The 23,505-nt window shown below is 43.8% G+C and overlaps 2 protein-coding genes across 3 annotated transcripts; one reads left to right on the top strand and one right to left on the bottom strand.

Moving 5' to 3' along the window:
- The first annotated feature begins 113 nt into the window (after positions 1-113).
- cracd (capping protein inhibiting regulator of actin dynamics) lies at positions 114-16,616 on the top strand. Of its 2 annotated transcripts, XM_044017667.1 has the most exons (9): positions 114-360; positions 9,502-9,673; positions 10,052-10,184; positions 10,274-10,429; positions 10,784-10,990; positions 11,104-13,417; positions 14,312-14,496; positions 14,599-14,758; positions 15,086-16,616. In XM_044017667.1, exons 3-9 carry the CDS (start codon positions 10,143-10,145, stop codon positions 15,244-15,246), a joined length of 3,225 nt encoding a protein of 1,074 aa, XP_043873602.1. In that variant the 5' UTR covers positions 114-360; positions 9,502-9,673; positions 10,052-10,142; the 3' UTR covers positions 15,247-16,616. The 2 variants fall into 2 exon arrangements, with proteins under 2 accessions (XP_043873602.1, XP_043873601.1); XM_044017666.1 differs by lacking the exon at positions 114-360 and having other exon boundaries at positions 10,052-10,169.
- On the bottom strand, positions 15,608-23,230 carry aasdh (aminoadipate-semialdehyde dehydrogenase). Its single transcript, XM_044017668.1, has 14 exons — positions 22,860-23,230; positions 22,660-22,780; positions 21,757-22,040; positions 21,433-21,625; positions 20,905-21,146; positions 20,706-20,821; positions 20,435-20,607; positions 19,729-20,059; positions 19,528-19,640; positions 18,748-19,441; positions 18,502-18,665; positions 18,140-18,265; positions 17,927-18,058; positions 15,608-17,107 (listed from the first exon to the last, which is right to left on the bottom strand). Exons 1-14 carry the CDS (start codon positions 23,102-23,104, stop codon positions 16,703-16,705), a joined length of 3,339 nt encoding a protein of 1,112 aa, XP_043873603.1. The 5' UTR covers positions 23,105-23,230; the 3' UTR covers positions 15,608-16,702.
- Between the last annotated feature and the right edge of the window lie 275 nt (positions 23,231-23,505).

Below are 23,505 nucleotides of genomic sequence, written 5' to 3'. Positions count from 1 at the left end.
GTTTGTTCGTTCTCTGCACGTTCACAGTGCGCGTCATTCAGCTCACTTACCTCCGAAACGCACGCGCCTGCGTGACACCGACGTGCTCGCACCGTGACTGGAGCTCGACGCTCCGCTCCGCCGCCTCCTCGGCCTCCTCTCACCATTCTCTCGCAGCCACACCCTCCCTCTCGATCCCTCCATCCCCATCCATCTCTCGCACGCGTGCAGCTGCGGGGCTGTCGCGCTGTGCGTTGGTTCGTTTGTGCGTGCGTGTTTCTTCCCGTCGGGCACCCGCACCATCAGCAACACAAAAGGGTGGAAGCAGCGGGAGCTGGTGTGTTCCTCAGGAGGAGACGCGTTTAAACGGAGGAAAAAAAGGTACTGGCTGATATTTTTTTCGCTCTCTCACCCGTTATTTATGATTATATTTATGATGATTGTTGTGTTAAATTTCCATTTTCCACGACGCTGGTGACCTTGTCACTGTGTCATACCTCTCATTTCTCATTGACCTGCTCGCATCTTCTGCTCCATCCTTCGCAGGTGTATGTGTGTGTGTGTGTGTGTGGTCTGTAAATGGGCTGACACTCTGATCTGATTTGAAATGCGCAAACCCTGATGTCAACAAGCCAGTTTGTCTCAAATGTTGTATTATTTCTTTCCAAATCCATAATAACGCGGATCTACATGATACATTCTGTGGTGTGAATGTGTGAGGGGAGAAGAAGCAGAGGACAGTGTCTTTGTTCTCCTTTCGCCCTTTAGTCTGAAATGAACACTGTAATCCCTGTGCGGCAGCGTCGGCTCATCCGCTATTAACGGTTATGCATCAATCCCGTGCCTTTAGGTGTGTGTTGATGTCATCTTTTACTATTGACGCCCGTGTTTTCTTTCTCCCGACGATCCTCAGTTCTGTGAAATGTCAGTTATAAAACCACGCACAGACAGACAGATGTAGGCGTGGGCCTACATGTGCGAACAGTAGCTGAATTTGTATGTTCACGGTTCGTTTTTAATTCACCTAAATCAATGCTGCGTTCATGTCACAGTGGTGGTAGAGGAGACAGAGGAGATGACAGTTATGCTGGAGATGAAATCACAGCTGATGTTGCCTGTGATCTGCTCTGGGTTTTTTTTGGTTGTAGTATCACCTGGAAACCATAAATAATAACAGGATGAGCTGATGTTTGAATGATGATTAATGTCATCAGAGGTTCAGAGGTGACCATGCCCTGTGGTGTTTTAAAACAGATTGTTTTTGTGTTTTTTTATACAGTACTGCAATGTTTGAGTTCCACATCCAAACTGATGTGTATACATATTCCAAACATGAACCCAAAGACAAGACAGAAAATCCCTTGTAATAATTTTGATTACCTACAACCTGAGCAAGATCATATTTGGCAATGATCAGATTAAAGGCAACGTGGATTATTCCAAGCATTTTTAGTCCAGTGTCTATCATTGAGAAGGGTTTATTGGCAGAAATTGAATACTACCCATAAGTTTGCATTTATCAAAACCTTTTTGAGGGGTTCGGATTAAGGATCATGTTGGTACAGCCTGTATACTTCGGCACTTTACTTTATTATATCTCTCTTTTTTTACTCTCTTTGAATAACCCTGTCTTAACTTTTATATTCTGTTGTGAATTGTATATCTGAAATTGTCTCATTTCTGTAACTATCTGTACTATCTGTGCTGCAGTCTTGACTCCCTGGAAGAAGAGATTTTGTATCTCAATGGGACCTTCCTGGCTAAATAAAGGATAACTAAAAAAAAAAAGGTTTTCGTAGCCTTAGATTAAGCCTTTTAGATGTACTTTAGGTAAGGGTTTTGCCATCTCGATCTGCCATGTCTGTACAGCAGCACAAATGGACAAATCAAATATAGACGAGAGCATGTGTTCTGTGTTCTGAAGCGGATGTAAACTATTCGCCTGGAAAACCGAGTTCTCACAGTGGTGGACACAATCTAGACAAGGATTTATTCAGACATGCTCTAACAGGTTAATGGGAACATGAATGGACTCTTCTATAGGTCAGCATCATAATCAGAATAAGGTTGGTCAGGTTATTGCTGTCCATGCAGTTACAGTCGGTGATAGGACTTATGATGCCTGTTGTAGGTAGAATATATATATATATATATATATACACATATGTGTGTGTGTGTGTGTGTGTACATATATATATTCAATGTATTCAAGCATTTTCTTTAGGTTCCCACTTCCATGAGAATACAGAATGACTGGTGTGCCACATGTCAGGTGGCTGCTCACTCCTCGTTGAGAGTAGCTGATGTTGGTCGATCCCAGCCTCTTCTCTCATAAAGTGGAGTCATTAAGACTCTGCTCATCCTGTGTTAATGCATGTGGCTGCTGTGCTTTTGCATGTTTGTGCTGCTTTACGGAAGGGGGGGTTTTCTATTTCTGCACAGAGCCAGTCAGAGAGCAGTCTGTCTTTGAAGTGTTCTGCCTCTATAATATAGGCAGCATCCAGGTTGGTAAAGCCCCATCATTTCCATATCTCTGTGAGACTGCAGTGTGATGCTGCCAAGAGTGGAGAGTGGGGGAGCTAGCCTTTCTTTTCTTTTTTTTTACACTAATACTATATGTATACATATGCAGCTATTATGATTCCACATCAATTCAATTTAAAAAAGAAACACATGAAATCATTTAGGATTGAGGTTACCACATTCATGGTCCACAAAATGGACATCATTGAACCTAATGTCATAAAGCGATTATGATGTGCCACATTACAAGTTATTATAATCACACATGTGCGTACATGATTACTGTTACTGACAATGGAAGGCTTTGTTTGCATTGGCCATTTGAAACGATGAATGCCACTCTGTTCTCCTGCACTGGCTATCTGGCCGGGAAACAAAGTGTCACTTTGTGCCTCTCGGCACAGCAGCACTAACGCACACAGGAGAACGCCCATCTCTCCTCACTCGGCGCTCACACTACCCCCATGCCCGCTGACACACCCCCCTCCCACCAGACTCTACATGTGCTCCCCTCCAACACACATCTGCACTCAGACGAGCACGCACTGGTTTGACTTTTGTCAGCCCAGAGCATGTGACTGTGCCTTCAAGACGTTTAGTCAAATTTCAATCAAAATGAAATGTTTACTCTGCCATTCTACCCTATACACACACACACACACACGCGCAGACACGCGCACTCACTCACTCACCCTTACTGCATCTGACACCTGACTCCAGGTAATGCCCTAGATCCACAGTGACAGCAGGCAGGTGGAACAGCCACACATTCAAAGACACACAGAACAAGTGCACGGTAAGAAGACATTCTTATACTGAAAGCTGTAGGTCTTCTATACATTTGTAGGTTTAGTTTGTATAGTCTGCATACTTTCAGTGTTCTCACTGTGCAAAACTGAGCAGCTCATGTTGTACATGCATGTTTTGTGCAGTGTAGCAGCGTCACTGTAATTCTGTCATTTTGTGAAATATCATGTGAACACATCCAAAACTACAGTGTTTGTGTCAGAGATTCTGAGGCAGGAGCAGTAGGCCTTTGGATGTTTGTTTACTCACAAGCTCTGCTAGTTATCTGCTGGCTAGTGAAGAGAATACGACCACGGTCATGTGATCCACGATGCGTGTCATTGTGCAAAACATGTTTTTCCACATGCACCCCTGTGGACGTGATGTGCAGACGAATGCCAAGAACATATATTGTATGAAAAGAGAAAACCAACTGAGCACTATATTCGTATTCTATAGTAGAGGGTTTTTTTTGGTAAGAGAGGAAAGGATGTGATGGTTCGGTCACACGCAGAGGAGGGATAGTGATTATAGTGGACAAAGGATGATGAAGATGGAGCTGACAGGCAGGAGGAAGAGGGAAGACCACAGAGAAGGTTCATGGATGTTATGAAGGAAGACGTGAGGACAGTTAGGGTAACAGGATGCAGAGGATAGGACAAGACGGAGGCAGATGATCCGCTGTGGCGACCCCTTAAAGGGAGAAGCCGGAAGAAGAAGAGATGCAACTGTTGTCACAGTTTGGTGTAATACATGTGCTTTGCTGATCAAACCACAGATATGATGTGATAGGATGTCGTAGAAGACGATTAAAGTGTAGAAACACCACATGATGCTATGCTACACGACTGAACGTGTGTCCCTGACGTCTAATGTTGTGTGGCAACCTATCATTAGATGACTTCCAGGAATATTGACCATGTCAATGAATATTGAGGTAGATTGGCACAGTTTCCCCCGTGACCCTCATGACCCTCATGTGGAGGATAAAGCAGGAGAGGATGGATGTCTGAAAGTCTATTAACTGGTCATTTAGCTATTGAAATGTGTGACAACAATGCCTTGCGATTGCATAATGACGCTGTGTAAACACTGCTCAGAAATGTTGTGATCCGATTGTACGATTAGATTAACGTCAGGTCTGAGATGTGGATTCATGGATGGATCTGATGAGAAAACTTTTTTTTGGCCACAGTAGTTTGGCTGACTAAGTTGATATTGATTAATCATCATGCAGCTCTGGTATTTATTTGTTCACATTTATTATTACCCAGCCCTTTATGCTTGTATTTTGTGCTGTGGACACATGGATACTCCCTCTATCATTCTTGTGCACTTTCTGCCTTCTGTTATACCACATGTGCAGGCGTCTGTTTGTGTTCACAAGGATTTGTTGAGCTCTGTGCGTGTCATCTCTCTCTGACTCCTGCGAGTAGACTATGTTGCCATAGGAACCCGGTTGCTCACACTTTAGAGAATGGTATAGAATGCGATTGCGCATGGAGTTGGATGTCGATGAAAGCCTTACATTACAGTCTGTGCAACTTTCTACTCCATAGATTTCACATTTCACATTACACGTCTTAATAGATTACGCTCTTCAGTCTGCAAATGCTTCCTCATCCACCCTTTACCATGTCGTCCTCCATGCCACGCTCACATTCCTCCATCATGTCCCTCGCTCCAAGAGCACCTGCACTAACAAACCCAAACCTTCTCTGTTCTGTATCTATTCCACTCTTTTCCCCCAAAAGCCACAGTGGAGGCAGCAGCGTCGTTCATCTGGGTAAAACAAGCTTTGTGCAAAAGGGGAGATCGATGTTCCCTAAGGTTTTACTGCAGTGGTGCACAGCCGTCTCAAGCTGTGCAGCTGAAATAGGTAAACTGTTACACGGCACAATCGTGTTCGTCTGTCTGCTTCCTCAGCAAGCTTCTTGTGCTGTAAGGTCATGAAGCCTTGCTGCTCATGAGGACTCTGGTTGCTGTCTTAGCTGTTCTGGTGCAGAGTTGTATCACCATCGAATGATGTTGAGCCGCCCGGGTCGTTCCAAGAGCACTGACTAATATACCACTGCCTTCCAATGATGCACCTGTATCAGTGTCAAAGGCACTTTTCTGCTTCTGTAGAGCACATGGCTGCTCCTTGTGCTTCTCTCATTTCATCTCTGTCTGCTCCCAAAGTCTGTCCTCTGCCGCAGTGTCCAATATTTCCAGTAAACACAGACCTTTGCTGATGCATTAGAACTAGCAGCCAAACACACAAACAAAGAAAAAAGGAAAGTCCATAATAACTCTCTTTACACCAGCAGACACAATCGCATACAGTCACTCCAAGTCACACACACACTCTCTCTGTGTTCACACACCCCGCGACTATCAGACATGCTTGTTTGCTCCTTGCTCTGAGCTGCTGGAATCAGACGGGACAAAGAGCCTTTTGGGAGAAGACATTTCTGAAAGAGTTGATCCAACACAGGAAGGAAGCCCTGTAGCCCACAGCATGTTGATCCCACTGGAGACAGCGGGCTTCGCTCCAGCTCTCTAACACTCCACTCCACTCCACTCCACACTACCGGCATGGGCGCTTGTGGTTCTTACACACAACACACACTTCCACAGTACATCAGAAAACCTCTGGCTCAGGCAGTGTGCTGCAGACAGGTGGAAGTCGTCTGTGGTTTGTTTGTTCCTGTAAGCTTATGAGATGCAAAGGCAGGTCTGTGTGGGTTTTGTGTCGTTATTTCTGCCGATCTCTAATCATTGCACAGAATAAAGGGCCGTCCGCTGAGGCATGAACATGTTCAACTCAGCTCTTTTAAGAGCCTTTTTTAATTGTGCTGTGTATTTTTAGGTCTATGATTTCTGCACATCCAACTCACAACAGAGCAGCCTCAGACGCCAGAGACTTTATCATTCCTCAGACGAACTGATCACCTCCCTTCCCCCCCAATTAAATGCTCATACTTTCTCCGTAATAGCAGGTACTATGTTCACTTCCCTCTTCTCTCACCACAGCCAAGGTGTGCAGTGATCATGGCAACGGACGCTGTGGAAACAAAGCGTGACATGCTTTTAGAGGTAACCGAATCCAGAGGCCCAGGTAAATAGGAAAAAAATGAGGGCTTTTAGCCACATCTTAAAGAGGCAGTGTACTAAAACAGATCAAGCAATCCCCGTCATGAGGATGACATGGTCTCGACTTCATTGTTTTCCCTGTCTCTTTAAGAATTGCATGGTGTGCTGATGGTTTGACTTTGTAGAAGAGATTTACAGAAACTCTTACTGATGCTTGTGGTGTGCTGTGTCCATTTGTGTGGCTTCTTAGATCACCCACTTTGTTTGCTTTGAAGAGGTTTGAGGTCACAGTCTTGTTGGTATCTTATAGTTAGTGGGATTGCTGCAAACAGTCCCACTGTATGTCGTTCTGCAGCGTCCATTTCTCTACTTTTTTCTGATTTTTACAACCCTATTTGTCCGTTAACTCTTTCCACATACTACAAAACATTATTGCTTGTATTTTTTCCTAATTGTAATAGTTATAATGTTTTGCATTTGTTTCCCCTTCTTAAAATAAATGGAATCAAAAACACACATTTTCATTTCATACTCTCTTAAAAAAATGAACTATTTTAAAAGACAATTTCTCATTCAAATGACTTGAAAAGAACCCCAGACGCACTGATTTTCTACTACTGACTGGTCCCACCTACTTCAGCATGGAACCTTCATTCAACTTCACAACATTCACTTAAACTGGAACCTTCATCCCTCCCTTCACAGATTCTTCACAGTTAAATGTGCATGGAATTTTACACTGGCGTGTACTGGGTAAACTACAGTCTTCGCTTAACGATGAGTCGTTTGGAAGGTGTGTAAGTGGTGCTCTGCCTTACCTAACTCAGGTTGGTGGGTTTTATATAACACTTAATTAGATGCCAATTTGTCATTTCCTTTTTATATTGTTTGAACTAAGCTGGGACCTGTTAATTATAATAATGTGGAGTGTTAATCCGTTTAAATTTGAAACCTTTTAACACAGCCAGCCTTGTTGTCAAAAGGCATTTGCTAAACTACACAGCTTCATACAGAATAGACAGACATGAGGGTGGCATCATTTAACCAAGCACATATTTGTATATCCCCAAATGTCAAACATAGAATATAGACATAGAAGATCCTCAGATTTCTGTCATACTACACCTGGATCTTTGCTTTACTGACTGTGTATGTTGCCTCAGATTTATAGAATGGAAAAGTACTTAGTGTTTGCCAGACTTGTAGTTGTTGTCTGGGCTGCAAGCAAGTTCATTTTCCCCTGGCCGAAAAACACTCTCCTGTACACGCACACAGGAAGTTGGCTTTAACCCTATAGCAGTGGTTGCTATAGGGTTATACACTGCAGGAGAAAATGTCCCTTTTTTTTGGGAGCATTCCCACTTTGGTGCATTAAGGCCTTTTTTTTTTTTACCAGAGTAGATGCAGTGGACTCTGATGCTGGGAGAGCATGCTGCGGGGAAAAAGAACAACAATGTCGCACCATAATATCACTCACTGCACTCACAGTGGGTTTGACAGAGTACTGAGTGCATCATCGGCTTCACAGGTGTTCACATTCACAGATGATGAGCCAGTGAGCAAGTATAAAACTGTCAGAGATGCACGGATCAATGAATGATGTTGACATGATTTAAAATGTAGTTTTCTTTTCCAGTTTCATTTCCCCAACTGTAGAAAATGACTCCATATTTATATATGTGCAGTACACTCACTGTACTCATCTGTGCTAGTCAACACAAATCACTAATCAGCCAGTTACATGGCAGCAATTCCGTGTATTTAGGTGTGTATTTAAGATGCGCATCAGAATAAGAAAGGGAGGTGATTTAAGTGACTTTTAATGCAATATGGTTGAGTATTTCAGAAAAAATTCTAATCTACTGGGATTTTCACACACGACCGTCTCTAGAGTTTACAGAGAATACTAAGAATAAAAGAAAATGTCCAGTGAGCCGGTTCTCTGGGTGAGAATTCCCTGTTGAAGCGGTCAGACGAGACTGACCAGACTGGTTCAAGATGACAGAAAGACAACAGTTAACCTTTGTTCAGACCACCTCTGAACATGCATGTGATGGGCTATTGGGTGCCACCGCTGTCTTATACCTCATAAAATGGCTAGTAAGTGTAATTTCATTCACATTATTTAAATGTATCTTTACAAGAAAATGAGAAGGGACACACCAGGGTCATGGACCTAACTGTGGAAATTAGTTTACTGTATCATTTCCCGTGATGCCTCTATGTTAGTGAAATCCCAAACCAGTTGCTACTTATAGCTCTGAAAGCGATACTGGCAGAACCCTGAGCACGCCTGTCTGCTCAGTGGTGTAGAGTAGCTTTGTAGCTCTGTAACCTCACCCACTGAGTTTATCCAGTGGATGTCCACACACACACACACACATATCTGACTTATGTAGAAGACAGAGCTATTTGGAAGAAACACTCTGTATGACTAATGACTTTTTACACAAGTCGTTTATGGGAGTTGGATTGTGTAACTTCCTGGCATCAACAATGAAAGTAAAATGATCAAGCAAAAGTCCAAAGTTAATTACTTAACTTTGGTTCTTTGCTTCCTCATGAACCAGCCCTCGTGTTCCCGGCAGCAACTGTAATATGCAACATTATATTTATGTTGTATATTATAGTTTACAGTTACAACGACTGCCTCAGTGACTGATGGAGTTGGGGCTCTTCCAACATAATTAGCCTATAAATGTGTTATTAGATAGCAATGATTGTTAAGTGTTTGTAAAATGAATGATAAGAGTTTGTGATGAACGCTTGAAGCCATGTGGATTTATGTGTCTTATGTGCTCTCGTATCTCGAGTTGTGTTTGCCAGTTTCTAGTCACTAATTTACAGATTTGATCTTTGCGAAAGCTTTCTCTGGTGGTGGATGCTCTGTTTGTGTGCATGTTTTTTTTCCCCCTTTAAATACAAGTAAGTATGAAGCAGAGCGCTGAGGTTTTCTTCTCATTCAGTCTGCTGTTTTTCCCATAATTCAATCACTTTCATATTTACACACACACACACACACACACACACACTCAAAAACACACCCACCGCTCTAGCTCAAAGGTGACATAAAAGTGAGATATAACATTTGATGATCTTGCAGCTCTAGTTATCACTTAATTTCTGATTCTCCTACAGAAAGAAGACGGCAGGGAAAGTTCCAGCCCTTCAAACGACTGTTTGGGAGGAAGAAGAAGGAGCGACAGGCGAAAGGGGGCTTTGATGGAACAGAGCTAAAGACGAGTGTTTCTACAGGCGAAGTGTGCAATGGCGTAGTATCTGACGATGAGGAGTCCAATCAAAATTTGAGGTCAGTATGAAACTGAACTTTACTGAGTTATATTGCTGCTGATTCATTCAAACCTGGACCTGTCCTGCCAGTTGCCAATGACGTTCAGCCAGTGAAGGTCAAGAAGCAACTGTCTTATCATATATTTTCCTTTTTGATTAAAGTGTTAAACCAAAGTCTGCAAGGTGAGGCTCTGCTCAAATAGTTTATGAAAAGAGTTGATGTTGATTCATGCCTTTTTTTTTTATATGCCCACACCGGTGTATGAAGAGGACGTTCATTTCTTTGTGCAAAAATGATTTGTGCTAAGCGGAGTCGCCGACTGCTCATGATAATTTAATGACTGACTGACAATGTTGACACGCTGCTACACTGAAGACATTCTATTCTCTTCTGCAGGGAGTTGAATCCCATCGGATCTCGTGCTCTCTCCCACGACAGCATTTTTATTCCAGAAGAGCAGGCAACGGAGCCCATTCTGGATTACAGCATGTCGCAGGAAAACGTCTCGGATAAAGTACGGAATCTGCAGGTGGGCCCTGTAGAGGTGTTAGCTAAGTTTTACCGATCGGTTATACTCTTTGTGCGTTGTTAATATTTTACTTTTCGTTGATCACACAGAAGCAGATAGCACAAGGTATAAAGTTTGGCCAGAGGCCGCCTTCACTGAGGCGGAGTGAGGGAGATGAGGGAAGTTCAGATGAGGAAGAGGTTCCCAGGAGCCCACTGAAGGTGCTGGCCCAGGTAGAAGCGGAACCGCCAAAAACAGAACCACAGGTAATGACCCCTCATCAAAATCAGTACATTTTGGTGTTTTTACATGTGTAGCCTTTAGTGGCAGGGAACTACACGCGGTGTGATAAATAACCTTAAATGATGCAACTGTGATGTTAGACAGAAGTCATTTATATTTCAGTGTCTGGAATGCAAACATCCTGTTAATGGTTCAGCTGCATTGATTTTGTATAAACAAAATGTTCAATTAATAGTGTCCTCATTTAAGTTATGAACGTAGATCAGATGTGCTGCAGTTTTAATAAATATGCTTCAAAAAAGCATGTAAAGCACTTTTGGGGGGACAGGGGTTGTTTTTAACTGTGTAATATAAATACCTTTGACCTTGACTCAAAGCAGGCGCAAGGGACCCACACTCACAGCACCCCAGTGAAGTCCCCAAGATCCAAACGAGTTCTTCCACCCACTGGTACGATTGAGTCCATTAATCTGGACGCTGTCCCTCAGTCCGCTCCTCGCTTGGACAATGCAGCTGCCAAGCATAAACTCTCTGTCAAACCAAAAAACCAGAGAATTTCCCGCAAACATAGAAGGTTCACGCAGGTGAGTCAGCGCTACGGTTAACACATGAGACACAACAAACGGGTCTTGGCATGTTTTTTCATCAATTCAATTCTTCATTGTTTTTAAAAGTTTCATGTTTCCACAATTCCTAGGACCTACAAGAGGTCTCCATCCCTGGCATGGTCCAAGAGGACCTTGAGACAGCTGGGGTCTCCGGTGATGACCAGCGCAGGGCATCTGTTGACTCCTTACTAAGCTTCAAGAAGCAGCGCCTCCATGAGGAGGAAAGACAGGAGGCAAAGAGGAAGAAGGAGCTGGAAGAGCAGAGGCTCAGAGAGGAGGATGACGAGAGGAGGAAAAGGGCAGAGGAGATGAGGCTGCGCGAACTGGAGGAGGAAAAGGAGAGGTGTCGCAAACAGGAGGAGGAAGAGAGACTGATTCGAGAGGAGGCAGAGAGAAAGAAGAGAGAGGAGGAGGAGGAGAGGAGGATTAGACTAGAGGAAGAGAGGAGGCAGAGGGAGGAGCAAGAGAGAATGCAGAGGGAGGAAGAGGCAAGGAGGATGCGGGAAGAAGAGGAACGTCTACAACGTGAGGAGGAGGAGAGAAGGCACCTGGAAGAGCAGAGGAGGAAAGAGGATGAGGAAAGGAGCAAACGAGAGGAGGAAGAACAGGCTGAAAGGAAGAGGAAGCTGAAAGAAGAAGAGGAGGAAAGAAAGAGGAAAGAGGAAGAGATAGAGGAAAAGAAAAAAATGGAAGCAGAGGAGAGGAGGAAGAAGGAGGAGGAGGAGCAGAGGAGATTATTAGAGGAGACTGATGGAGGTTCAGATCCAATGGAGAGGAAGAGGAGAGCAGAGGAGCTGCGCTGGAGGGAGATGGAGGAAAGACAGAGACCTTTCTCTTTCAAGGTTTCTTCTGGAGAAAACCAGATTTTGTTCCAGAAGGTCAACCTTACGCCTGTTACACCAGCTTCCAGCCACCAGACAGGTGCTGCACCTGAACAAAGAGAGGGAGTTAAGGCTTCTTCCCCTGAAGGAACAGACTCCCCCAACCTGCCAGCATCACCATATGTCCCCCACACAGCCATCTTAGTGACAGGTGCCCAGCTCTGTGGGACAGCTGTCAATTTAGACCAGATCAAAGACAGTGCTTGTAAGTCTCTGCTGGGTCTGGGAGAAGACAGAAAGGCCCAGGGAACACCGCCACTCAAGAGCAAAACTTCACCAGACCGCAAGTCTGGCAAAACCAAATCCCTCACTGAGGCTGTACTCTCCACAGATAAGTCCAGTGCAGCTGTCCTGGCAGAATGGGCAAGTATCCGATCAAAGATATTCAAGGGGGTAGAAGATGGGAAGTATGACGATAACCAAGATGTAAACAAAAAGCAGCCTCCACCAAGCAGCGAAGACCAGGCTGCGTTCTCCCACACAAACCTCAGGAAGACCATGTCGGCCAGCGCCAAGTTCTCCATCACTCCTGCGAAGATGAAGTTTGGGGATTCAAACAGGAATTCTGAGGTGTTCACCACAGCAGCAGACGGGAAGGAAGTGGGAGAGGAGACTACTCCATCTGACAGCCTTACTGCAGTCTCACCGACTGCTGCTACCACTAAACCTCAGAACAGGACAAGTAAAACTGTTCGCATTGTAGAGAGAGGGTCAGAGGAATGTATGTTTGCCAAAGACCTCCCCTCCTTTTTGGTACCAAGCCCCGGAGCCAAATTTGATGGGGCAGAACTGAAGAGCAGAGCTCAGAATGTGACATCAGAGGCATCAGAAAGTAAAGAGGATGGAGAGGTGCCGGGCCCAGATGGTGAGGATACGCCCTCACCTTTTGGCATAAAACTAAGGAGGACTAACTACTCCCTGCGTTTTCACAGTGAACAGTCCACTGAGAAAAGGAAGAAACGCTACAGTGACGGGGACAGCTTTGATGGTGTCCCTTCACCTCTCACCCCCGTTGATCCAGACTTTGATACTTCCTCTACTTCCTCCGTCTTCTCTAACAAATCAAGTCCTGGTTCACCACAGAAAGTAGGTGCAGTCGGCAAGTACTTGCATGCATCTGCCTCTCCTGGTGGCCCTCGGGCTAAACTGGGAAAGTCTCCTAGCCCCACCTTGCACAGCGAAGTTGAGAAAGTGGTTTCAAAACCACCGCTCTACCGACGACCAACCGCGTCACCCAAACCTGCGGGATCAGTCCCAACACCTCCTCCATCTCCGCTTCCTAAAGTATCTCATGGGCCGTCCAGTGATGCCGTGGTCCAGAGAACAGGGTGTGGAGATTCACCCAGCCAGGAGCAGACGCGCCGGAGTGAGGAAACTTCAGCAGCAGCCCACCTGCACCAGACCAGCCAAGTCCAGATCCAAGGAGAAGGAGAGGAGCCGAAGGAGAAGAGGTCATTCTTCCCCTCCATTAACATTCCCTGGAGAGAGAAGGTGGACAGAAAGACAGAGCTCATCAGGAAAGGTCAGTGTGACTTTCTCCAGGGAAAGTGCAGTTAATGTTAATTAGAACGTATGCTCTAAACGTGCGGTTCTCAAACTGTGGCCAGGGTATGTGATCGGAGTGGAGCTGAGGAATTTTGACTGGCGTGCAGAGACAATTAAACAATACCAGCGTGTGAAGTATATGTGAGGAAGAGGAGGATGATGAGATTCTTTTACTGGGAATAAATCTGTCTCCTGTGAAAAGTTCATAGCTGACTTTGCTCGGCCTATTTACGCCACTGTATTTTAACGTTGGCGAAAATGGTGTTACTTGGAGAGATCAATGTTTTCTCAGGTGGTACAAATACTTGATATAAAATGTTTGAGAACCACTGCTCTAAAGTACAGCTTTAAGATGGTGGGCAAATCAAACATCTACATCTACAGAGACTTCCACACAGAATAATAAACCTCCGGCCAAACGTAGCTCTTGGAGCAACATTTACTTTGAGATGTAACCAAAAGTTTATTCATACTGACTTATTCTTAACATGATGTTTGAGTATGAATCTTAAATTTTTCAGCTTTACTTTTTATTTTGGAAAAGCTCTTCTTTTTTAACTGTTCATCCAGTGCAGCTATTAAAGAGGCATTTTCACCCTGACTCTGTGGCTGTAACTCTGGATGTTGCTGTTCTCATATTAGCTTCAGTGTCATAAAATAAATGCTGAGGATTTCATCTCTCATAATTTCTCTTGAAGAAGCATCATTAAGGGATTTCTCAATTCCCCGTCTAAACAGCAGAATATTAATATAGGCTTGAAATATGTGAACGTCTCCTTCAGTTTATGAAAACTGTCTTCTTCAGTAAATCCCGGAGTACATCATGGAGAATTTGGAAACTGGAAACCTTACATTTGTTGTTCCTCTGCAGATAAACCATCCCTACAGAGCAGACACTCACTGGACAGTGCAAAGGTCCAGGATAAGGAGTCTGGACCCTTATGGATCACCCTGGCTTTGCAGAAGCAGAAGGGCTTCAGGGAGCAGCAGCAGAATCGAGATGATCGTCGTTGTCAAAGAGAGGCCAAGCTGGCCGAAAAACAAACGAGAGACAGCGTATGTGTGATTAGATCTTCGCCCTCTTTCTAAGATCTTATTCTTCTCATCTCCCAAACGTTTCTTCCTTCCTGTAAAATAATCAAAAAACCCTTTTTGCAGGTCACACTGGTGAGTCCCACAGAGAGCAAAGGCGGTGGAAGCATCAGTCCCTCCAAACCTCAAACACCAGAGGAGCCCAAGAGACCCGACAGCCTCCTGGGACGACTGGAGCGCAAAGAACAACTGAAAAAAGCCAACACTTTGCCCAGCTCTGTCACTGGTAAGTAGCTCTACATACATTCCGACAACTAGGTCAGTGACATGGGTCTCACAGTGTCAGGGGGTCTTACAATAAATCTATAAGCAACTGTCCCACAAAGCAAAGTTAACATTTGTTCCATATTTAAAGTGATTCTCTCATGACATTCTTAAGATATCACTTTCGCAAAGTTTTTTTTTATATATATATAAAATTGGTATCAGTGACCTTGACCTTTAACCACCAAATGTTTGTGCCAAATTTTAAAGAATTAACTGAAATATTGAGAAAAAACTTTTAGAATTGCCTATATTTGTGACAGCTTTCGTCTGTGCGTTGTTGTTTCAGTTGAGATTGCAGACTCTACACCATCGCCACCTGCTGTCAAGGAGGTGTCAAAGCGCTTCCCCTCCAGCGACTCTGGGCAGGTGTCCACAGAGCCTGCCTGGCTGGCTCTGGCCAAAAGAAAGGCCAAAGCCTGGAGTGATTGTCCTCAGATCATTAAATAACACCGTGACCAAGCTTCACACTGGGCTCTGGCCTGGATCGAGACTGTACGACGTCCACAGACGGACAATGAAGCACCGGGAGAGTCAGCATTGACTTCTCCTCTCCTCTCCAGATTACTTCTATCACCACGAAAACATACCTTACAAGTAAAAGCCCTCCGTCACCTGTTCACCACACACAAACTGGCTGGTACTCCCATGATGCTGAAGTGCGCTTCACATTGAAATAATCCAGTGCTTCTGCACAGATATATTTAAACAGCCATTGCAAGCATGCGCATATTGTATACAACCACCGATAGGACCGAGTCCTCAGCAGCCAATCACAACCATGACTGGCCGTTGCGATAGCCAACTCCAATTTCTTTTTTTTTTTCTTTTTGTAGGCAACTGTGTCACCGTGGTTGTAAATACATCATGCACTAAACACAAGAGAGATGGAGCTCTCACACACGACGGTGTTTAATCTACAGAGGGAAACTGTATGAATCGTGTTTTAAGGGCTACCAGTAATAATAATAATAATAACAACAACTCAACATGATCTTGCTTGTGGAAAGCTGATGAAGTGTTACAGACACTTGTTGGTAATATGTATGTAAAGCCTGAGCCTGTTTGTCATGTACAAAGAAAGCCTTCTTTCTTTCTTCTTCTTTTTTTTTACTCGTACTGGGAACCTAAGCGTTAACAATTCTCACTGTGTCCGTGATTACTGTGACCGCCGTCGAAGAAGCTATTGTACAAATTTTCGGCCATTATAGAGTGAACAAAATGTCATAATCACATGGTGGGTGCACCTAAACACAGCACTGAAGACCACAAGTGTTACTGGGCATTTTTAGTGAGTTGCACACTTCCCTCACGGCCGTGTCATCATGCAGTACCTTGGATTTGTTTGCTTAGCTAATGACACAACACCTGCTTGCTGTAACATATGATTCTTGTAGCTGTCCTCCTGTGACGCTCCTGTTTGTAGGCTTGATGCCACCACGTCCTTGTAAATGTGATATGACCTTACATGATGTAAAAATGGCCTATATGATTACAAAAAAAACAAAAAAAACCTCCAGCATTATTCTCATGTCCTGCCACTCACTAATGATCTGTACATGTATGTAAGTATGTACTGTATGTTCAATCAAAGGCGTTACCTGAGCTTCGGTCAGAGAGAGAACCCCCACGGCTGAGTCACTTTTGTTATTTTGTTTCTAACTTTGGCCGTGCACAATAGTGTAGTGTACGCAGTGTTATATGTCACAAAAAATGTTTGGTATTATTTGCACTTTTTTGTCCCACTTAGAGGTATTCATGAAAATTATTAAAGAACACAAAATGTTATGAATAATGTAAAGTAAATACTGATGTCTGAACCGCAGGATTGTTGCCTCGTCATTTCTCTAGTTCTGCAACACCCTGATACAGATATGGAAAAAAGTGTTTATTCTAAAATCAGCATCTAATCCCTCTGTGCTTCCTCTTTTACAGTCAGCTTTAAACAGTACACGTAGTCGTTGCGACACCCGACGACAAGGAACTGTTCGTGCACCACTGGGGATGAAAACAGCTCCCCGGGCAGCACGTGTGACGCCAGCATTTGTCCATTCTCGCCGTCCAGGATCCAGACTTTGCCGTCTGTGGAGGCCAGGCCCACCAGAAACCCCCCCCTGCCCACAGTGGAGCCATCAAACACACACGGCGTGGAGTACACCTTGCCTGACGTCTGGAAAGTCCAAACTAAAGCTCCGTCAGCGGAGTTTAAACAGTACAGCTGACCATCGTGTGACCCACACAGAAGCCTCTGCCGGTCCAGGGTGAAACATGGAGACGAGAAGACGGGTCCCTTTGTTAAAAACTGCCACACCTGTAGAAAAAACATTTGAACATGACAGGACTTGATTACAAGGAGGATATGTTTCAGCTCAAGTCAAAAGGTAAAGGACAGATTTGGTATCCGTATTCAGGATTTTTTTTATAAACAACTGTCAATCTTGTGAGATTTTACTGACACTGTGGAAAACTGAGCGGCCCACTTTCTTTATTTGATTGTAGTTTATTATAATTTCACATATGTGTATCATATATTATTCATATCATCATATAATTTTAGTACCAATCTAACCATTTAATACCAACTTACTACTTAGCGATATATTATTACAGAAATATGTATTTATGTAAAAATATGTACTCACTCTAGTATACAGTTGTTACAATATTATTACTGTACTGTAAAGGGTTACCATTATAATTTTAAAACCACTTCAGGTCCCAGCCTCGACTACAACCCAAGAGCAGCAGCTGGAAGTGAGTGAAGGGTAAACAGTAAAGCTGGATTATATGCACTCATCATTTGCTTGATGGTATATTAAACATACTATAGGGAGAGATTAAATACGGCCACTATATAAGTAAGCAAATCAAATCAGTCTAGTATTGCATTTATATATTCAAGCAGGTGATCTCATCAGGAAACAGTCTACCTGAAAATCTGATATTTTAAAATCTGTTGAATATTTTTATTAATGTAAAAAGGAAATGTACCTACCTCCTTACAAGGCAAAAATAACCATTAAGTCTGCCCTTCAGTGTATCTGTTTACTTTCATTTTGTCCCTTTGCATTGAGACTGAAAACCAAGGCAACACAAGTATAAACTACATTAGTCTGATTCTGCTTCTCACCACTTTCCCCGTGTTACTGTAGCAGCAGATGTTTCCATCCACAGATCCGATCACGACAAGCCCAGAGCAGCCGTTTGGTGAGGAGAAGAACGGGACGTCCCTGCTGTCAGACCAAAGGACGTCGCCGTTGTCCTTGGACAGAGACACACATCAGACGGTTACAAATTTAACCCTGAAACCACATTCAACAAAGTGACGCTTTTCTTCACTCACAGGGTTGAGACAGAGGAGGTGACCACCCAGTGACGCCACATACAGCTGTCTGAGAGGGCACTGGAGGTAAGGAGAGGCAAACACTGCCCCACCGCCGCAGTGACGCTTCCAAACACAACGCTGCAGCTAAAACACAAAACTTTAAATCATGAAACGATACAAGAGACATTAAAAAAAAAGGTTCATACATATCCTTTTAAGGAATCTAAGACAATTAATGCCCAAATCTTAGCCATTAACTTAACCAATTCATCAGGACTGAGCTTCTGTCTCATTAGGACCAGGTTTTGGCCTCCATGAGGACTTTAAAATACAGGTATCACTCAAAAACAAAACAAAAAAAAAAAATTACACACACTAACCTTTGGGTCCAGGGCGTAAACGTGCCCGTCGTGTGATCCCACTATAACCAGACCTGTGTGTTGATCCACAGCAGGACAGCTCTTCACAGCGTCTCCTGTCTCAAATATCCACCTCGTCTTTCCAGATGCAGCACACAAGAAATACACACAGCCATCATAGCAGCCTAGGAAGAGGAAAGTAAGGGTCATAACTTTTTGGGTATCAGTTGGGTATCAAAATACGACACGTGGAGAGTTGAAACTGACCTATAATCACGAACGTCCCACAGTGAGACACAGCAGCCGACGCCTCGATTCTGCCACCAAGAACTCGCTCCCACAGAAGGTTCCCCGTGTCCAGGTCTAATGCCTGGATCCTGTGAGAGTGTGAGCCGATGAACGCACTTGTTTTAGGCACATCTGACAACTGATCTGTTCTTTCATGGACCAGAAGCACTGGGGAGGCGTCCACACATCTGCCTGTGTCTGAAGACCAGCTCAGACAGAAGCCCAGAATGTTATCTTTCTGTTTTTGACTGGAATCTTTTTCTCTGACCGCATCAGTTAAGTTTGATCTTTTATTTCTGACGTTCATTTCTATCACCTCTCCTCCTCGTCTTGTAACTTTAAAAGCCTGTTTCTCTGCTGCTGCAGACTGAGGCTCTTTGCGTTCCCTCTTTGCTAGAACAAAAGCAGGAGGGTCAGTGTGAGGCCGTTTCTTGTCCTCAGGAAGTGACGATGTGCTGTTCTCGAGTGGCTGCATCAGTGTTACTCTGGCAATGTAGTGCAAGACGTCAGCGAAGGTCTTGCCGAGTATAACCTCCAGAAGTTCTGGCGAGGTGACTCCCACAGTGGTAAGGATATCTTCACAGAGGTGCAGCGCCTTCAGAGAATCTCCTCCACTTAACAGGAAGTTGGATTCCTCATCAATGATCACATCCTTAGCAAAACCCAACGTATCCTGTTAACACACAGATCACAAGGTTGTGTGTAAACATGCAGGGAAAAAAAAGGATCTTTATTTGCGTTATTAAATTATGTGAATACCTGCCACAAAGACTGGAGAGTTTGCTTTAGTTGGCTGACGTCTTCCTGTGGAGACTTTAAACAGCGTCTTTGTCTTTCGTATATTGTCCTTAGAGCCTCCATGTCGACTTTACCTGCCGGGAAACAAATGTCAGAATTCCTTAAATGCTGAATAATTGAGGTGTTGAGTCCCTTCAGCAGTGACGTGTGCCCATTACTCACCATGAGGAGTCAGACACAAGGCTGGGACCAGCACCAGTGCGTCAGGTACGCTGTAAGATGGCAGCATCAGAGACAACTGGTTCACGATCAGTCTGCTCGGATCTCCCTCTGCACCGCTCATCTCCTCTTGGTGGAGACTCACAAGAGAATGCAGGTCTTCCTGATGCTGAACCAGAGCTGGGGGAGATTGTTGCACATGTTGCTGCACTGATGGAAGAGGAGAAACTGCTTTCTGGTCTCCAGGTGTGGACACCACAACAAAGGCAAGCAGTCGAATGCCTTCATACAAACCCACAGCACAGGCCTCCACCTGAGGCAGACTCAGTATGAGCTGGCGGAGGGGAAATATAAAGGTAAATACTTCTACTATATAAAACAGTCATAGACATAGTAAATATAGTATTATTTTCTAGAACAACTGACCAAACTAGACACTCAGAGGCCCTCAGGTCATTTGAGTTTGAAAACTGTCACAAACTCATCACAAGCTCGGCTTTAATCCACAAAAAGATGAGCCGCTAAAAAAAACATCTTAGAAGTACATAAATGGTGGAACAACAAACACAACTGTAAATGATTGCTTTTCTTGTAAATGTACTACTTAAGGTCATAATACATTCAGTGTTATTCTGACGAATAATCACACATGTTGAAAACCATGTATGACACAAAATATTTACATACAGTCTACAAACAAACACCATACTTGCTGTAAATTGTCCAAGTTGACCCGTTTTCCATGACGTTTTATCAGACTGTCTCTCCTTCCCAGGTAGTAAAGTTGTGTATCTTGAACAATCACCCAGTCTCCAGTAGCTCTCATTGTCCCTGGAATAACAGCCTCTTCGTCATCCAGGAGACACACTCTGTCTTTTCCACCTGCAAATAAAATTATATGCATTTTAATTTCCCTGAAGAAAGATCAGCATGTATATGTGTGTATGTGTGTGTGTGTCAGGGAAATCGTATTTTCTCACCTATGAACACCTGTCCTTCGCCCTCAGTAACAACACAGCCATGTTCATCTCTGACCTCCACCACTGTGTCCATCAAAGGAGACCCGAGCGGCACTGAATACGCCATGCTCGACGGTCTGTCATGTTCAATAAAGTTGTGTTGACTGACGGAAAAATGTACCTGAAGATTTAATCAATAATTTCTTTCAGGAACACTCACAGGCTTTTGGACTGCAGCAGAGACTGTGGTATTTCGTAGCAGCAGGCCCAGCAGGACACCTCAGTAATACCATAGATGTTGAAGACGTGGGTGGTGTTGTCTTCGTGCCTCCAGCTCCTCAGCAGAGCTGGTGAGGGGCATGACTCTCCACCCAGAGCCAGCACCCGCAGTGAGGAGTCCGATGACAATACCTCCTGTTTTAGGGTACGACGCCCGAAGCGGCAGAGCAGAGTTGGTGTGACCTGTGGAAACAAACAAAAAAATCACCACCTTATAGAATCAAAACCAATGTTTCCCAAAATTTCTTATGTGAAGACACCATTTTAAAGAAAATGTGTGCATTATATAACATTTCTGAATATTTTTGAACCCCTAATTGGGGAATAATTTATTCCGTGGAGATATACGTTTGAAAAGTGAATTACAACTTAATTTTATGCATGCTATATAATGTATACATACAAATCTTAAGTAAATGCTGGAAACAAAAATCTATGTAAAACACATTTCTCATGGGTTGACTCTTACCTGTAGGACTGTCGTCTTGTGATCCTTAAACAGCACCTGAGCCAGTCGACTGGGTATTTTTTTGTTAATAGAGGGGGTGATAAGTAGCTGTGCCCCGGATGATAAGGCCAGGAAAATATCCACGACAGAGGGGTCAAATGTTAAGGGCGAAGCCAGGAAAACCACATCATCTGCACTTATCTGAAACAACGATCTGAGCAAACAGGGGTACACCTTAGGGATGGGCATTTCTATGAATTAAAGGAAGAATCAAATATGCATGACAATCCCAAGTGCACTTATGATCCCCAGCAAGTTGACAGGCAGAGGAATATAGTTACTGACCTCAGATGCAGAATATTGGGAAGAATACACTTATGCGGCACCCTAACAATCTTTGGAAGGCCAGTTGTTCCAGAAGTGTGCAACACATATGCCAAGTCCTTGTGCCGCAAGTCCTTTTCCACCACACCTGCATCACAGAGATCAGCACCTTCCGCAGTTTGTGCCATTTCTGGTTTGAGCTTATTGGCTGATGGCAGCTGGACTCGAACCAAGGTTAATTTAAACTTGGGCAACACCACAAACACCTCCACAGATACGTGTTTGTCAACAGCAGTCCGGAAATGCTTGATGGGAGAGACAAGGAAACTGCGTGTAAATATTCACACAGAGAACTGACGATGGAAAGACGGAAACTCTTCAATAAGGGTGCAGAAAGTGGGACCCTCCTGCCCCAATAGTGCCCTGGATGTCAAGAGGCCCCACAAATCCTCTAATGGTATGTATTTCAGTTATTACGAGTGCTTTAAATATTTTCATTTTTGTGAGTGAAGTTGCACCACTGTATTGTAATATAAAAATGTTCCTATGTAATCACAAACTGGTGTGGACCTGATTTTCTGATCAAAACCTTTAACATGTTTATTTTCTGAACTCATGTTGTGCTCTCAGTATGTTTCCCAACATAATTACAGAAGTAGCTTGACTTTTGACTGTATTAACTGTATTGACTAAAAACCTGCAACCACAAGGTATTATTCCAGCATTGGAGAATTTAACTGGATCTGGGTTTGATCTAAAGTTAAACAATATAGCTTAAGTGGTAGATCTAAGTAAACAGGGTTGGGAAAACCAGGTGCTGTTCAAGAGAACATTTTTACCAATGATGAAAATTACTTTTATAGATACTATTATTGTCATGTTTGTATCATTTTTCATTTGTATATAAAATGTGAGGTGTTTAACCTGCAGGAGGTCCGTTTTCACAGCACAGTACTTTAGGCCACAGTTGTTCATGACTCTGGCAGAGAGAAGCCCTGGAGCTTCCAGGTCCAAAGGAACATAAGCAGCAGGATACTGGAGGATTCTGGTAACAACAAAAACAACCGCGGATTATATGACGTAGTGATCTCAAACTTGAGACACACACAGAGTGGTGAACTCACCCCAGGATCCACACTGGTATATACAGGTCATCACAACAATACAGCCCGATAACGCCGTTACTATGAGTGCAGTGCAGCTGCAGAAGATGCGACAGTTCCTCAGCCAGTTGAAGCAGATCTCTGTAGAGCAGAGACACCGGGCTGTCTGTGTCTGATAGCGAGTGGCTGTCGTATGTCACAGCTCTTCGGTCAGAGTGCAAAGAGGCCGCGGCCGATACGAGCTCCTGCAGCGTCTCCGCGGCCATTCTGACCGGTTGGCCTGCCAACAGTCTCACGGAGTACTAATACCGACCAGTAACTTGATAAAAACACATTTGTTGTTATTTAGTTCGGGGGGGTCTTGTTTACATCTGGACGGGCACGCGTGTCGCATAGAGATGACGCAGTGCTAGAAAATGACGTCTCACTGATGGTTTGTTCACGTTCGCAATTGAAAGTGTGAATTATTAAAGTACTACGGTCAACAATGTATGATTTTGTATAAAAACACAGATTTGTGTTGTTTTAATTTTATGCAGCTTCGCGAAAATGAAAATTACAATAACTGCGTTTAAATGAGTGTTTATAGTATTTTAACGATATATATATAGTTAAAATGCGTTTTGACTACCTGTATACCAAAGAATGTTACACAGAGTGTAAATGA

The sequence above is a fragment of the Solea senegalensis genome, unplaced genomic scaffold (genome assembly GCF_019176455.1).
Source record: "Solea senegalensis isolate Sse05_10M unplaced genomic scaffold, IFAPA_SoseM_1 scf7180000015690, whole genome shotgun sequence".
NCBI lineage: Eukaryota > Metazoa > Chordata > Actinopteri > Pleuronectiformes > Soleidae > Solea > Solea senegalensis.
The sequence above is the reverse complement of the archived record's forward strand: the minus strand, read 5'-3'. Positions and strand labels throughout refer to the sequence as shown.

What these genes read in the sequence shown, in the direction of transcription:
- cracd (XM_044017667.1), top strand. Translation starts at nt 10,143, where the DNA reads ATGTCGCAGGAAAACGTCTCGGATAAAGTACGGAATCTGCAG. An exon ending in AAAAACAAACGAGAGACAGC is followed by an intron (nt 14,497 to 14,598) that starts GTATGTGTGATT and finishes CCCTTTTTGCAG; the next exon opens with GTCACACTGGTGAGTCCCAC. An exon ending in TTTGCCCAGCTCTGTCACTG is followed by an intron (nt 14,759 to 15,085) that starts GTAAGTAGCTCT and finishes TTGTTGTTTCAG; the next exon opens with TTGAGATTGCAGACTCTACA.
- aasdh (XM_044017668.1), bottom strand. Translation starts at nt 23,104, where the DNA reads ATGGCCGCGGAGACGCTGCAGGAGCTCGTATCGGCCGCGGCCTCTTTG. An exon ending in ATACCAGTGTGGATCCTGGG is followed by an intron (nt 22,781 to 22,859) that starts GTGAGTTCACCA and finishes TGTTGTTACCAG; the next exon opens with AATCCTCCAGTATCCTGCTG. An exon ending in ACTTGGACAATTTACAGCAA is followed by an intron (nt 20,060 to 20,434) that starts GTATGGTGTTTG and finishes CCCCTCCGCCAG; the next exon opens with CTCATACTGAGTCTGCCTCA.